General features: G+C 38.7%; 1 protein-coding gene across 4 annotated transcripts in view; it reads left to right on the plus strand.

Annotated features, from left to right (window-relative positions):
- The window catches only part of SPHKAP (SPHK1 interactor, AKAP domain containing), a 75,660-nt gene that overhangs the window by 38,869 nt on the left and 19,407 nt on the right, over positions 1–17,384 (plus strand). For all 4 annotated transcript variants that reach the window (XM_064457733.1, XM_064457734.1, XM_064457735.1 and 1 more), the window contains exons 4-5: positions 13,456–13,515; positions 16,786–16,920. In XM_064457733.1, coding sequence (XP_064313803.1) covers positions 13,456–13,515; positions 16,786–16,920 — 195 coding nt within the window. The remainder of the gene's footprint in view (positions 1–13,455; positions 13,516–16,785; positions 16,921–17,384) is intronic.

The raw sequence follows: 17,384 nt of genomic DNA on the forward strand, positions 1-17,384 counted from the left end.
GGAACTACACCACATAGTGTTACTGAGATTACCTAAACCACCACTGCTGATAGTATTGCAGAAAATTGGCTTAGGCTGAGGTTTCTAGCTCCTTTTCCAGAAAGATCCAGTCCACTCCTCAACTGGATGCCAGGATTTCTCATCTCTTTGCTCTTCTGCAAAGGAACTGGGAGCTACAAAAACCCTGACATTAATCATCACTGTAGGAGCTTCCAGACCCCTTTCTGTAATATGAGCACAAATTAGGGATGATGCCACAGAAAGCATGTCAGGGAGCCTTACAGTCCTGTTTGCGCCACTGCTCTGGACCTACAGGTGTAAGAAAGCCATGAAAAAAGCAGATGATGTCCTGGTAGAAGTTTGCCTAGGGGAAGAAGTTCAGACCAGGAAATCTTTTTAATTTCCAGCTTCATCATTTCAGATATGAGAAATTGAAAGCCAGGAGATTATTGCTTTATTTAAGGCGTTTGTTCTAAACCCCTCAGAATCGTTACTAAGATATTTTTTCTCCAGCCACGTATACAAAGAAGTATGTGGAATGAACAACTCATTTTTTTTAAGATGCAAAGCTTAAAAATGGTAATGATAAAGCTGATAATCCAGCTGACTCATGGACAGAAAGATCTTTATTTCTGTTTGCTGCTATTTAACTTAGTAGAAAAACATCCGTGATTTCAACAGTTGTGTGGTCTGGCTCTGGGAATACAGAGCTTGTGAGAATGGGTGAATGCACAGAAGTAGAGGTACTTCTGCCTGACATGCAGAGATTAGGGATGGTTTTTATAGTTCTGATGCAGTGGCAACCTCCTCCAGATTCCAGCAAAAGATGTTTAACTGAGATATTCCATTCTCTTTTTAACGGATAGTATGCAAATGTAGGTAGTCATATTTTTCTAAGTAATTTTTGTAAGCATTTGGGAAGAATCAGTAGCAAAACCACCAAAATGAGGTCTCCCAGTTAGAATAATTTTACGTATTATGAACAGTTTAAAGAATTCCCTAGAGCTTGCTTCTTAAATGGGGTATTTGGGTAAGATAAGTCCTTTCAGATACGCACCCCCCCATGTCCTTTTTTTTTTCCTTCTTCCCCGTGAAAGGTGCTTGAAGAACTCTGTTTGAAGAGATTATTTATCTTTACTATCTCATACTGGATTCTGGAAATCAATAGACCAGACTTTGACTGGGGCAAGACCTAAATCTGTCAAAAACTACATGTAATTCGGCACAACATTGTCCCAAAGCAGCTGTGGATTTGCGTGTGTAAAAATAGTTTGACAAACTAGTTGAATTAGGTTTAAATTGGTTTGATTAAATACTTTTTTAAGAATCAAGAGAATACCTAGGATTACAGCTTCAGTATAGAAGCATAATTATGGTTTCTGGTTGCCTGTTTACCAACAGAAATAATTTCATTGCTCTCAGTTGAAAGCAATGAAAGAGCAAATTCAAGTTGAGGGGAGAGCAAATAAAGAAGAAGTCGGGAAAAAGGAAATTTCAAAGTTCAGTTAAGGCTTGCTTTCTAATTATGCAGTGGCATTTAGGGTTTTGAGAGTGTATATTTAAGATGTCAAATTAACTGACTTGAAGAATCTTTTTAATGTTACTGAACAACACATACTGCAAGCATGGTAGGCATGGTGATTCATGATTTCATTTGCAAAAAATTTGTGGGATCTGAGATGGTGGTAACGTAGAAGACACTTTTTTCTTTTTTTATGGATGCTAACACAAAGCAGTCCTCTAAAAAGAGGCAGAGAGAAACAGAGGGCAGCACCAAAGTAAATCCCTTCTTATGCTAAAGCAGATGGACCTACAGCCCACTCCGTTCAGGGACACATTTGGCAACAGAGCCTCCCCTGATGGCTCTGAAGAGCTTTTATAGAAGGACAGAGGAGTCCAGTGTCTTGACAGAGCCAAGTCAACCAATCTCCCACAGAAACAGACTCCATCAGCAGAAGTTGAGCATTGGGGTTCAGCTTTTTTCAAGCCAAATTTTAAGCCCTGATTGTCTGTGGGAGGCACGTGAGAAGAACAAAGAAAGCTGGAGGGCAGGTAGCTTTGGTAAGGAGACAGACTGTGTTGCCACCAGTGCTGACAGTGGGAGGAGGAGGAGCTGGTGCTTCTGCCCCACCAGTGGTGTTCTTGTAACTCCTGTGCAGTTTGCAGGATCTGGTATCTGATGTGCTTCACATGCCACACAAAGCTACCATTTTGCGTGCTAGGCATTAGGTCTTCATTTCCATAGCTTATGAGTACATGTGATCAAGGCCTCCATGTCACCATCAGAGGTCACTGTTGAACCTGCTGGATAATATCTATCCTGTCTGACAATAGGCCAGAGGTCCTGGAGGTAAAAGCTCCTGCAGGTTTCATGAATATAGATGAAACTGGGAGATTGTAAGAGCACCAGCTGAGCGTGAACTCAAACCTTGCTTATACAACAGAGAAACAAGACAAAGCCATGCCGTCATAAACACTCTACTGAAGGAAAAGTGGCAGTCAGACCTTACATCTCAGGATGCTGAAAAGTTAACCTTGAAATGTTAATACATAGGTAAGCAGGCTTTTCTAATCCCAGGACTCACATAGCCAATCAGAAAATCAGCTGTTTTCCAGAGCACTTCATAAGCACAAGAACATGTAATATTTCTTCTTTTTCAAGTAATCTTGCTGCTTCAGAGCTCTACCTATTTATAACCTGTCTAACAGCTGGGGCAGAGCTGCCCTAGAATTTGTAAAGCACACAGGAGCAGACAGATGCTATGCCAGTCTCCTTCAGCAGAAAGAGAGGTCAGTCCCTAAAGATTTGGTTTAAAAAGGCAACCATATGTTACCTTTATTATAGAACTTTAGTCAGAAATTATGAAAAGCGAGATTGGTGAGGTACAGCAGGAACAAACCCCACAGTGGAAGACTGAGCTGGTGAAGTTGGGCAATTAGCCTTTTGTTTGAAGCATACTCTTAAGAAGGGACACACAAAGCAGAGGGCATCACTGCTGTTCTGGGCTAATATCAATTCTGACAAGCCTGGCACTGACATTTCTGTTTTTCTGCTTTCATGTTACTGTTTTCCTAGTATTTTGTGTCTTATCTTCATTAGCCTTTATGTAACTCAACTAACGTAGGTTAGTAGATTTAAGGCTGTATTTATAGACTGTGAATTGCTGAATTTAGAGGCTTTGCCATGTGATGTGAACTCAGTGTTTAGAACAGGGTACATTATCTTCTGAATTGCAGTGGAAGCCACTGGCTAGTTGCTAAGGGTTTGTTTTATGTGGAAAAAGTCTCTAAAGAACAAACTGGTTCAGTCACAGAATAAGTGGATTTTTTTATTTGGACTTTAACTTAATCCAGAGATTTCTACAGGGTGACTTTTTAGGCATTGACAATAAATTGAATGGAACTAAGAATACTGTTACCAAACCATATCCATTATAAAGGTGTAATTTCTGTTGCTTGTAACATTGGTCGCTGTAGGTGGATCTTTTGTGTGCTGAATGCAAATACAGTTAAGGGAAGGATGAAGCATTCCTTTTCAGAGGGGACAAAACCTGATGGTCTTGGTTTAAAAATTTAATCTTATGACCCAGGGCTTGGTGGGAAGAAGGAAGTGCATTATCCTGATCAGTTAGATTTTATAAACCTGCTTTTTATCCTTAATGTGTATATTGATGCATATTTATCAAACAACTGAGCTCAGTCAAAACCCATCATCAGACCTCTCTGTTTCCTTCCTTAGTTCCCGCCTCGTTTTCTCAAAAGCAGAGAAAATTTACAGAATGATGTGCTCTTACTACAGAAGGATCTCGCTAACCAGTGAAGCAAAGGGGGCCTGTTTTTAATCTAGAGACAATAGTGTCACATCCACTGGATCCAGTCCTGAAATCCTTTCCGCAGAAGGATTTGAGCAGAGATTTATCAGGAGACATGTTTCAGGAGGTGTGACAACCATGGAGCTGCTGATTTTGTCTGCTGCCCTGCAAAGTACCACCTCCCTATTCCTTCTTCCCCCAGTGTAGCCCAGAATGGAGGCACCTAAGCCCAGGGGACAGCAATACATAGCAGACCTGCCCCACTGTGTGAAAGATAGTATAAAATAACAGTATGAAAATGAGTCTAAAATATTGGGTTCAGACAATGAAATTAGACATGGTCTAAACTATTACACACACTAACATTGTACTACATTAATTATGCACATAACGTTATAACATTATTGACTACAAAAGGGGGAAAAACCATATTGGGTCTCATAATGAAGTGGAAAGTATTACTGAGTAGCAGAGGCAAGCAAGAAAGAGCTAGCTCACTCAATTTAAAAAAAAACAAACCTAGTACACTTTTCCAGATATTGCTGTTTTAGCTTCTGATCTAACAGATTATATCTAGTTGTATAACGCACAACTTGTTCTTTCTATCCAGCTGATGGATATGCCTTGGTAATACCTGCTCATTTGTACACCCTAGAGACCTGGGGCAGGTGGAACTAGAGTCCAATCGTTGTCTCATAGTCACTGCTATGGAACATTTTCACTTGACGTCTTTGTTTAGCAAAATAATTTGCATTTTTAAGTTAGGCTTAGCAGCATTTACTTCCCATCTTTCACAAGTACTGAAAATGCCCATAGAGCACCACAGAACTGTTTGGCATGCACAGATAAGCAGAAGGTATCTAAGTACTTACAACTTCTTAATCTCCTTTTTTTGCTTCTACATGACATACAAGTGTCTTCAGGAAAAATAATTGATTTTCATAGTAGTTTAGAGCAACACTGTACCAAATGAGGCTATCTAGGTGTGTTGGAAAAATAGTAGGCAAATATTCAACTGTCCCAGAAATCTGAACATTCATTTAGTAATGCACCATCAGTGTTTTCTCCATATATCCAACATCATTATAATTCTCTCCTTCAGTTGCTTATAAGAATAAGCAATGCATCTGTTTGGTTTATGTAGACTACAAGCAGTTACATTTCTTGGCTTACCAAGACTGGCCTGGGCAGAGACTGCCAAGACAATCACCATTTAGGTCTGCAGGGAGTCAGTCTTTCACCTCAGTTTCATTGTCAAATAGCTCATTTTTCCAAACAATTAAATATTTTATGTGCTTTGGTGCAGTTACTTAGCGGAGTCTGGCCTGTAGTTAACCACAACAATTAAAACTTCATGGCATTTTTACAACTGAAATTTCCCATAATTTCTGTTAAATCTTTTCCCTAGAAGTGCCTAAAATTTGGAAGTACTGTTTTATCTTTGTCCTTCCGGAGCAGCCAGACTGTGCTGGTATTTGAGTAGCAGGCATTAGCATGCCCTGCTGAGCAGGAGATCAAAGGATGCAGGAAAACGGGAAGGAGCAGAACTGGCTTCTTTGCAACCCACAAACTGGTCTCAGGTTCATACTTCTTATTTTGCTCAGAAACAAATCCTCCTTGAAAATAACATCCCCTCCAATGGTCTGATGGACCCATAATTTTTCCATACCAACAATCTTCAAATACGGGAAATGGAAAAAGACAAGATTAACTTGAACAAAGATAAACGATGGTATCAGTTTTGGTTTATTGATTTATATTTATCATTGTTTTATTCAGACTGGCCTTGAAATCAGATCTTTTGGCTTTGTTAACTGTCACAGTTATATTATCTAGTCCTCTGAGATTCTACTTGACATTTAAATGGATACAAAAAGAAAGAAAATAAATAAGCATAAGGACTAGCAAAATAAAAAAGACTAATGGAGGCACATAAGGTTTTACAGAAATGTACATTAACTTTGTAGTCTTGCACAAGCAGTAATACTTTCTATTCCTTCTGCAGCAAGAACTACTTTTGACCCCAGTCTGTAAATTAAAATGGTGACAGAGAAACATAAAATTCTTAATGGTAACAAAGAGACAAGTAAAGGGTAGAAATATTAAGCTGGATATTGATTTTGGCCTTGATGGATGCAGTCATTTCTGTGAAGTGGTTTACAGCCAACGTGCATATTCATTAGGGCAGTCACTGAGTCATCGATAACAAGATTCCCATCCAACGCAATGAATTTGCCCAAGACCTTAAATTTGTGAAGCTGCAATGTGGGGAGACGTCTACTCTCCAAAGCCTGAATCTCACTGAAAACCTGATAGCAGCTTTTCAGCACGTGAATCAGAATTATATTGTACAAATTGTACTGAGAGGTGCAGACATGTTGGCCTCAGGCGTCAGTTATGAAAGTTTTCTTTTGGTAAATAGTTGTGGTGAAATGACAAAAGCCACAAGTTTCCAAAAAAATTCACACAAGTCCCACCAAACCTAGATGCTAAAAAAAATCCTAGGATCTCCAAAATTATGAGGTAAGTTGTTCTAAAGTGTCACATGAGATTACCCTTTAGCTAATAATTAAACAGTTATTTAGACATCATCATTTTACAGCTATTTTGTTTGTCTTTCTAAAAAGAAAAATAAATGATACTTGAAACTCTATTGGGACTATAAGACTCAAGAAGTTGCAAGTTAAAGAACAGAGAGGTCAATAATTAGGGGTCCTTACAGTCTCTATATATACACCCACACATATATATATCACAAGAAGTCCGAGAGTTTTTATTTAGCCTTCACATTAGCATAAATAATTCAAGTGAAAATAAACGCTAAATTCTTTTGGGGAGCTTTGCAGATCAGCATTTTGATAACCATCAAAGAAATGATCTTGTCATACAGACAGAAAAAAAACCAGATGGCTGCATTGCTAGAATCTGCTGGAAAAGGCATTTTATGCCATCCTAATATAAGTCAAAAGCATGTGAATATTGCCTGTCATTTTCAAAGGGACAAAGCTCACAGAAAATTTTTGGACAAAATATGGCTCATTGCCACTCCTTTGATACTTCCTGTGGGTTACAGTTTGCTTTGTCTCAGATGCACAGAACAAAACAATATTTTTTCCTAGGGCTTTCATTGACTTCAGCCCCTAAGGGAGCATGACATGCAGCTGTACATTCTATGAAATAGACACCATTTCAGTGAGTGATGCTTTGGAGTAGCTATATTTGGTTATTGTGCTGTGGGGAAATTACGGTGATCTAAACTATCTTTCTAAAGCCAGGAGACTCTGACTTTGGTCTAATAAAAGTTTAGAGCAACTGTATTGTTTTTCTACTTTTGCACAGATGAAATTAGGATGAGAATAGGGCTCAGAATTCCAAAGCTGCCATCCTATCACAAAATTATTGCTGAGAGCAGAAAAGAATGAGGTCAGACACTGCATTAAATCCTTAAAAACAACTGTCATAGCAATCACAGTTGCTGTAAAATTTCACAACCCTCATCACGAACTGTACCTTCACAATTCTACATTTTAAAAAGTGATGAAGTGTTCAGTAGTGTAATAGAGTATATGAAACAATACAAATCCTGAGAACAAACAATACCTGCCCAAAATACAGCAGGGAAACAACATGGAAAAAAGCACCAAGCCTTTTATTTCTCAAAGGATAATGCTAAATAATCGGAACATCACTGCATTAGTGTAAGATGCATGTTACTCACATTGGGCACAAGGAGCAAGGGAAAATACAAACAAGCACAGTCAGAATCATATTAATTTAAAAGTCATATTGTGAGTGTTTCATACCTGCATTACCCAAACAGGATGGAGAGGAAACAGCCAACTGCCCTGACACACAGCTGCCTTCCAGCTCCCACCACTTGACTACTGTCAGCAACAGATGCTAACATTTAAAGTGAACAGAATAACTACTCAGTGTCATCGGGGAAAGCTTGAAGTCCAAGGGACAGCACAGTTTGAACTTGCCTTTCCTGCTGTGGAGATACAGTCACTGCTTCAGTTCTTTGCCCTTGAGGACTGCATTCTCATCAGTGCTTTAGCTGGTTTTATATGCAAAACTACTGTCAGTTGTGGGCTCAGCAGTCACTCAGCCTTCCTAGGCCGCATGGTTGCAATCCCGCACATCCTCAGGCTTAAGCATTTAAGCTATGTTTTACTTTGCACCCAGGAACTGCCTTCTCAGAATTATTTTCTCCTGCAATCTCTCCTGGGGCTAATTATCTTTTTCACTTCTGTTTGTAGGAAATTAAACATTAGTGTTATGGACAGATTGCAGTGCAGTCCCAAACCAGTTATTTCCTCTCACTCTGTCTTGGGCTGTCTGAGTTGGCACCTTGCATGTTTAAGTAGACTTAGTGTTGTGACAGAAGACAGGAAAGAGGATCGAGAAAGCAGAGCAGCACAGACCTGGGACGTAAAGACCCTATAAGCTCAGTTTCCAGACAACATTTACATACTGACATACCAACCACAACAGCACAGAACACAGTGAGTTCTGCACAATTCCCCTGCAAATCCAAATGCATACATAGAAGCTTACCCTATGGTGAGGTATATGGCACCAAACCCAGCCTGTTAGTGACACCTAGGCCAAAGCTGATGAGGATCAGCCATATGGATGCAGTGGCAGAGTGACAGGGATGAAGTGTTTGTGCCACCTGAATGTCGTCCTGCCACCATTTTGGCATTTTGATACTGTCTTTAACTGCATGGTCATAATCCACCAGTGGACATAGTTTAGAAACGAAGAAACCATGTTTAAAGGCATGCTTTAGGTTACAGTCATAAACTCAGATGTTACACGGTTCTCTGCTTCTTCATAATTCTGCACCTTTTTGCAGTCTTCCTGTTCACTGAAGCAGGCAGAGATCCTGTGTTGCATAAATGTGGGCATATGAGGCAGAGTTAAGGTTGCACAAGCCACCTGTAGACAGTTCTAATTTTCAAGTCTTGTCTCTTCATTTTAAATTTCTTTCTTTTAAAATAGATATTGAAATTTATTTGGGAGAATGGTGTATAATGTATATGTATTTGGATTTTATGGAGGGAAAAAATAAACCCCTCTTGCAGCACTTTAAACAAATGTTGATCAGAGTCCTTTACAGCGCAGAACACAAGGCTATGGCTCTCACTTCACTTACTAGAGTAACTATATCAGTTAAGTGCAAGGGACAGCTATTATCCCAGTGAGAGGGAGGAATATAGTGGATTTTCAGTTCAACCTCTTCCCTAAGAAGAAGATGGAAGAACTCATGCTTCATGTGAGAAAAGGAACCAAGTATCTCATGTTGTTTCTCTTCTCAAAAGCTGCTAACAGCTCCTAGCCACTACAGCCCTGTGCAAGAAGCTACTACTGTTGTGGCAGGATGAGCCCAGCCTTCAAACATCTCTGCTGAATTAGCATTTTGACACAGAAAAGGATTGGAAAGCACATAGATTTTCTTTTAATTAAAAAATAATAGTTTAATTAAAAAACCCACAAGCTAGGGCTTGTTTTAATCTCACCAAAAGCTATGAGATATTTCATAGGACAAAGAAAAAGCCTTTCCTTGCTGTCAGGCATTGATGCAGATGACAGAAAGAGACATTAGCACTTCCTAAAACACACAGAAAAAAGTAGCTTGGCGATCTCTTATCTGGGGAAAACAGTATAGAATTGAAATAGACTTCACCCTAGAACAGACACTTAGGAAAAATACACGGTTTATTTTTAAATTACTGTTGTTAGTACTACACCTCTGAGACAGTGTTTCTTTCTTACCATCGGTGTGCTTTTTTTATCTAGGGAATATTAAAATGCCGCTAATACCAACCTTGGTTAATACAAGCTGAAATGAAATCAATAAGGAAAATATAGACAATAATGCATTTCTTTGCTTGTCATTCAGCTGTTTGTCAGCATCAGTACTCAGAAAAACAAATGAAATGGCTTTACTCTTCCAAAGTGAGAACAGTGTTACGCTTTTAGCTATTCCCTGAGGCCATCTGTCAATCAGTAAAATATATTGTGTGTGTAGTACATTATACCCTTAAGTGCTTTATGAACAAATTCTTTCTTAACACGTAGTTCTTTTAAGAAGTAATAGTCTTAATCTGCAGACAGTGGACACTGAGGTGTCTGCATAGTTTCTACACTGACTTAAGAGTAGATTTCAGCACTTAAAATTGTTGATCTAGAGAATTTACTCCATACGGCTCTTACCAGTCACAGAAATTATAATGCAAAATAGGGAAGGAAAAAAAATAAAGGAAAAAAAAGTTTCTGCATTTGCTTTTTATATGATCCTGGAAAGTAAAGACAGTGCTTCTTCAGGATCAAAGCTCAGCAAGTTAGTGATTCTAATCTGCCTGGTACTGTTCTAGTAGAAATGCTTGGAAAGTTCTATGAAGAGGAGTCTTAGAGGGTCAGACCCCAAGCATGTTATTCATGTACAAGAATCTGAATAGTAAAAGGGTTGCTATTTACAATGTGACTGTGTATTAAATGGTTTCTGGATATGTAGCATACTGCTTTCTGCCAGTATTGAGACTCTAGGTTTGAATGCAGTGGTACATGTTCCCCAAAAGAAACGTATTGCTCTCACTTGAGCAAATAGGATTTCTACACTAGAAACACTACAGCACAAAAAGTAGGTATTAGCATCTAACTGGGAAGTTGTGGGTGACTATCTCACTACGTAAAGCCAGAACTCAGGTGTTGGGTTTTTTGGTTTTATATTATGTAACACCACTTAATTTTTGTTGTTTTCTTCCCCCAAAATAAATATTTCCTAAGCCAGAAAAAAAGGCAATATCTTGACATTCCCGCATGGTTTCCAGACAGTAGCTCACTATGAGTGGAGAGCAGACACATTTTGGAAGTGAAAAGATGTTTGTGGGTAGACAAGGATGTGAGGTGTAAAGGGGTGTATATGAAAGGACTGACATTTAAAGATACTATGATTAGGACAAGGTTAGGTTCTAGTCAAACTAAACTAAAATATGTTAACCTGCATCTGATCCAAAGGAAAAAAGGCAAAATTGAATTGAGGTTAACAAATGCTGACCTAACTTTGACTTTCTTCATAACCTATGCAATATTTCCCTCCTACAGATTATGAATTATTCTGTAGTGTTGCTTTGCCTTGTTTTGATAGAGGTGTCTCTGATAATTACTAGAAGTTCATCATGCAATGCAAGCTAGTGAGAGCTTAAATTTTTTATTACGTGAGCAGAAAACAGAGATTTTTCAGATGAATCATTTTCTCTCTGAGCACCTCTGGTGAAGTATCTCCAAGGAAAATATTCTCACAGTGAACTTCCAGGAAGGCAGCAGTAGTACGGAGCCTGCCAGGATGGAGCTACCGAGTTAATTTACGATTACAGTAGCCATCCAGTCCCACCTCCTGCTCAAAGCAGGGCTAATGTCAAAGCAAACAGCAAAACGGAAGAAGTAAATTAATTCTTCAGTGTCCTTCACAAATGCAAAACTATTTTTGTGTAAAATGATTATTTTTTTGGCTTCTTGGAAGCCTGTAGGAGGGTAGTCAGTGTCACTGGTAAGAGTGCCAGTGTCTTACACAGCAAAGACATATACCATTGTACCAACATGTAGGTAGCAAATGACAAAACATGGTTTACCAGAGTCTCGAGTGTTCAGCTGGAATGTACGCACAGACACGACTGCTCCTATGCAGCTTTTTCACAAAGCTTTCACACTTTACCTCACCGGCAAGGGGCTTGGAAACAAAGCTTACTGAGGTAACAGCCCTACCCTTCAGTATGGTAGTGAAAGTGCTTGAGAGGACTAGAAACTGGACCCATACCTTCCAGCACTCCCTACCCTGGTTGCCAAAATAATGGTCACCTAAGTGAACACACCTCCCTGCACCTGCAGACTCATAACCACATATCACTGTGGGCACTGGGCAAGTACACATGTGAATCAAGAGCGTCATTTCCTAACGCTTTGTAACAACCACCTATTGCTGATACATAAAATGCCTACATGTAAAAATCCCGGTGGAAAGTAAAACAAATTTTTGTCTGCATAATTAACTGTAACATGTTTGGGACATTACATGACAACCACATTATATTGCTGGAGGGCATTTTTAATACTTTATAGCTTAGAAATTTTTATAACTATTTCTTAAAAGTTTAGTCAGCCATAAAATGCAGATGACAGTGGTATATCCTGATTGTTGACACTGTGAGGCAGAGAAATATTTTTCCTAAAATTGTGAAAATATTGGAAAATACATTTTTAAGTTCATATAAAGATGCCATTAAGCTATTTAAATAAAGGGCAAAAAGCTTTCTTTTTCAATGGTCTTTTTCGGTTTACAATGGGAGGTCTGGCTGGATCTTTCCATCTGCTGTGCTGGCTGTTACTGCAGATGGTCATAATCTGTGCACATGGTACGTGCATGTATAAACTGAAATCAGTGTTGTCTTGGGGTAAAAGCAGGCACACAACAGGAGCTCGGATGCCTAACACAAGAATATTAGTGAAGAGGATAATTTAGGATATTTTATTTTTCTAGGGGAAATTTACATAGAATTAGGGAAAAATGCATTTTCTGTTTGCTGGAAAATAAAAAAAAATAAATCACTCAGCACTTAGAGGATATATTCTGGATCTGCAATTTATTTGGAATCAGGTGTTGGGTTCAGCTCAGCCCTGAATCTGTGCCAGGTTTTGATTTAAATCAAGACAACACCAAATTCTTACAAACTTCTGAAGAGATATCTGCAGTGCTCAGAAGTAGGACAGTCAGCCTAGCTTTGGAGTCCCTGCTTTTAACTTGGAAATAAAACTGGAGGAGGGATTTTCTTATTTCTGAAAATTAGCAAATGGCCTTCAAATAAAAGTCTTCAGAAATTAAATTGTCTTTAGGTCTGAAGTTTCTTTTTAAGTCAATCTCACTACCATTAAATGGTTGCTGAAACTGATAATGATCAAAGAAGGTGCAAAAGACCTTGTTGTTAAAAGTAGTACTTTCCAGAGAATCATATGTAAACTTACTAGATAGTAAACTGTTCTGCCACCTATTGCAGTGCCTGGTTAGCACTGCTGAAAACTACTGCTTCCGTATTGGCTCGTGAACCAAAGTTAAAAAAAAAAAATATTTCCATAAAGTCTCAAGTTTCTACTTAGGAAGTTTGGAAAGTTAAGAAAAATACTACAATATTTACATGATGCAGAGAAAACTGTAAAAGCAACTCACAATTTGTACATATATCAATACTTGCACTTATGAAACATTTAGCTACAAGTGCCCAAAAATAAGAAATCATCAGAAAAACAAATGTGAAGAGTTTACCTGATATACAAATGCATTTTTAACATTTCCTCTACCTTTTCTAATGTCCTCTGTATTACAGTTTATTGGCAACATTTGCCCATTCGTCAGACAAGCTTAGTTGTCAGAGCAGATAAAGTCATGACTCTTACTTTTGTCCCTTTTTTCTCCTTTCTTAATATCTACTCTCCTATTCTCTTTGGTAACTTTCAACCTTTCTTTTACTAGGAAAAGGCTTCACATATTCAGCTAAAATGCTGGAAAAGGAACATATATCGACTTTAAAAGGGTTGCTGCCATTGTAATATGATCTTATAAGCGACTGTTTCTCTCTTATTACAGGTTTGTTTTGTGAATTTAGATGCAAACAGAGATGATTGCAGTGATGAGCAAGTGAAACAGGTAACAGTTTAGATCTTAATAACATGCACAGCGGGTCTAGTCAGGTATATTAGGACTCTCCAATACAAACCCAGATCAAAATTCTATGGACTGATCAAAGCCAGCCCCAGATTTTTAACCCATACAGAGAGCAGTGCATCAGGAATCTCAAATTATCTCAACACCAGGCCATATTTTATAGCTTTTCTTACTCCCATCCCAGAAATACCTGACAGATTATTGCAGCCTGTGAATTCACAGCAGTTATCATGTGAGTAGACTCCTTACTCAGCCTTGATTTGATCAGAGAAGTGAACACGGATATGTTATACATACAATTTTTCAATTTGACATAATACAACATAAAAATAATTTCCAATGTCTCTCTTTCCCACTGCCAAAAAGGCTTTGAGAACCTTCTACTCGTTTAGATTTTGTTCACCTGACCAGTCTTACTTAGTCAAACTCCAGATAGTTTGATTCTGTGGTCTTGAGGAAGGGGTCTAGCTAAAATGGAACTAAAAGTGCATTTTACTTGCTGAACGAAGTTTGGAGGATGGAAAAAAGGGATTTAGAGGAAACAGAAAAAAAGAAAATAATCTTGGTTATTTTACAAACATTAAGACAAACTACATCATGATATGCTATTTGAAACAGATACCATTCCCTCAAAAAACCCTCAAATCTGAGGAAGTCGCGTCTTAAAGATATGGCCTGGTGTGGGTTTTGCATTCACATCTTCCTTTATCAGTTCATTTTCATCATCCTGGCTTGGTGCCTATGATTGACACAGCAATATGGCAGCAATATGTGGTAAGTGAACAAAGGTAGGATCTCCTGACAATATCCAGGGAGTTCCTCAGCAAAGCATTACAGTTACTTTGCTGAAACCACTTTTATCTCATGGGAGAACAAACAATGCTGGGACCTCGTTGCCTCCTGCAAGTCATTCATTATCAGGAACTGTTTTTCTATGCTGTTTTCTGCGTCCTGGATCTGTGAAAATTCAGATGTCAAAAACAAATACAGCTACTTGCAAGAAAATTATTTTTCTGTTGCATCAGCAGGTTGACTGTGCAGAACAGCTTGAGAGGTCTAACTTCACTGAATCAACAGAAGCACTGGTTGTTTTCTAATATTGTTATTTTTTATATATATGTGTTTATTGTTGTTTACAGTGTTTATTAAGGAACAAAAGCTATAGCAAGTCATAAGGAAATTCCAGAAGTTTCTCACTCAATCTTAGAGCTAGATATCTGTATAAGCCAACTTAAACTATCTTTATGCAGCCACCCTTTACAAAGCCTGGAGATTAGAATACTCCATCACAAGCACAAATCACCTTTGAATGCAGCTGCATGATTTTTACCTGCCAGCCCTACAGAAGTGGTGCATTCACCACCCATGCACTTTGCATAGCCCTAAGATCTTGCTTCGCAGCAGAGCCCAGCCAGCTCCTCAGAGTGCTGCACCCCAACATGCCCACAGCTTGCACTCCCTGCCTGGCGTATGATGGGACTGGTAATGGAGAGATGTTTGGCCGCATTTTAGAAAGGTAGTTTCTGGTGCAGAGTCAACACATTTATGAGCCATGAATTGAGAGATGATACTTCTCTTTTAGTTTTCAGTGTAGGTAATAAAAATTAACTGCTAGCACAGTGAATACACACTGTGTATTCTTCTCTAAGAGGAAACTCGCTCATCACAATTTTTTGTGTATAATATGCAGTTTGTGTAAATTAACTTTGAGCGGGGCGGGTTTTTATAGAACACACTGATACTGTGAAAGCCTTTCATAGAGTTGTAAAGATGTTAGCATAGCTGTTATTCATATGAAGTATATAACTAATAGGTACTGTTAGGATTTTGCATTACCCTTTGAACCTTGGAATGGGTTAAATTGGGGATTTTTGGTGTAAAATAATCATCTTTCCAGACTTTTTTATTCTGAACAAAACGTAAGGAACTGAAGTCAAAGATATAGAAATGCCATTATTTCCTAAGAAATCCGACAAAAATGTGGCAATTTAGGCAGTAGAAAAATAGACACATGCAGAGAAATGTGTGTGATAACAGAAAGGTTATAATTTGAAAAAAAGAAAAGGATGAGAACTTTTTTGTGCTATACTGAAATGTCAAACTGAATTGAAGCACTCAATTTAGTTATGTCAAATATAAATACTTAGCCTCATCTGAAGATCAGGCTACAGAAAAGTGAATTGTTCCCCAAAATTGAATTAGATTTGCCAAGACAGAAAGCATTATTATATCTAATTCAGTACTAATAACAGTACTGCCAGCTTATTATTTTGAAGATGAAAAGGAAGAAGTGAAGTAGCATTGAACTGCATAGTAACTAAACCATACGGCTGGGTGCCCGAGATCTGCATTCCCTTAATGGCTTTGCTATTTGGTGGGCTGTGTTAGTGCATAAAATGGAGGTGGTATTTACTACCTCTGTAAGTGGTCATCCTTGATTCCCTGTTCATAAAGCAAGCACACTGAGATCCTTGGCAGAAAAGAGTTGCAAGCACTGTTAGAGTAGGTATTGTCCTTTTGGTCTGACCTTCGTACATGAACGAGCACAGATTTCTCCTGCACATCACTGGGGACTCCTAGTAGTATCGCAATACAAATATCCATGTTACATAGCATCATTGGTGTTATGACTATTACCACTTTCGGCTCTAGCAAATACAGAACAGGTAGAAAATTACTGGATAATTTCAACTGAAAGGTCACGAAGGTGTCCAGTGGAACAGCAAAGAAATGTATATTTTATCTGTGTATTAAATACTTCCGTTACTCCAGGTTTAGTATTGCATCAGTTTGACCAGCAATTTCCAGCTAACTTGCTTGTCATATGCCTGGACGAAAACTGGAAGATTTGCGCTGTTCTCATTACCATACTTACTGAGTCTTTTCTCATTTAGACAATAACAGACACAGTGTTCCCAGTCTCTTAGGAACTCACTCATAATAGGAGGGCCAAACATTTAGATGCCCAAATACAATCAAGCTGTTTAGCACATGACAACGTACAGGATGACAGATTGTCCTGCAGGACAGTTGTGCAGGGGTTTATACTGTCACTGTTGTCTTGCCTGGTGGCTCAAAAGAAAGAATGCATTTTAATACTGCCAGTTTTATTTTAATTAACTCAGAGTAGTAAGTTCAAGTGAGCTTTCTAAAGGGATGCCTATAAGCGATATTTCATTTTGATATTTATTAATATAACTGTGCAACTCAGACTTCATTACCTGAGAGCAAAATCTATCTTTCGTACTGCAGAGGTTGATCAGCGTCTCTCCAAATCTCCCCAAACTCATCAGTTCAATGAACGTACAACCACCAAAGGAAAATGAAATAGTCCTGCTGAGTGGATTAGCATCAGGAAACCTTCAGGCCGATTATGAAGTTCCCCAGGTAGGAATCAAACTCATCTTTAAGATCATGTCACACCTGCGAAGGATGGAATTTGGAAAAAATGGAAAAAGGGAAGCTGAAAGCAAAGACCTTGCACCAGTTTAAGAGATGAATGGGAGTCTGCAATCATAAAAAACAATCTGTCTAACAAAAGTCTGTTAAGTGTGTGTGATAGGGGGAGTGACACAAAGATAGGCGAGAGATCCTGCTATTCCCTCTAGATCCTGTGGATGTCTGGGTTACAGCTGATAATGCTTTAAGCCATATTAGCAGTTGATCCTTCAGGGAAGGCAGGCATTGGTGGCAGAGATGATTCATAAGCCCAGATTCCAAGAGTAGCAGGAGTTAGAAGGGCAGCACAGAGCCAGGAAAGGAAAGATGTAACACTTTTTCTGTGCACATAGCTAGATCAAGGCACAGCTCCTACAGACTCCCTTTCAAATGAAGTCTTGCTACTTCCCTCT

Source organism: Phalacrocorax carbo, chromosome 7 (assembly GCF_963921805.1).
Source record: "Phalacrocorax carbo chromosome 7, bPhaCar2.1, whole genome shotgun sequence".
Taxonomy (NCBI): domain Eukaryota; kingdom Metazoa; phylum Chordata; class Aves; order Suliformes; family Phalacrocoracidae; genus Phalacrocorax; species Phalacrocorax carbo.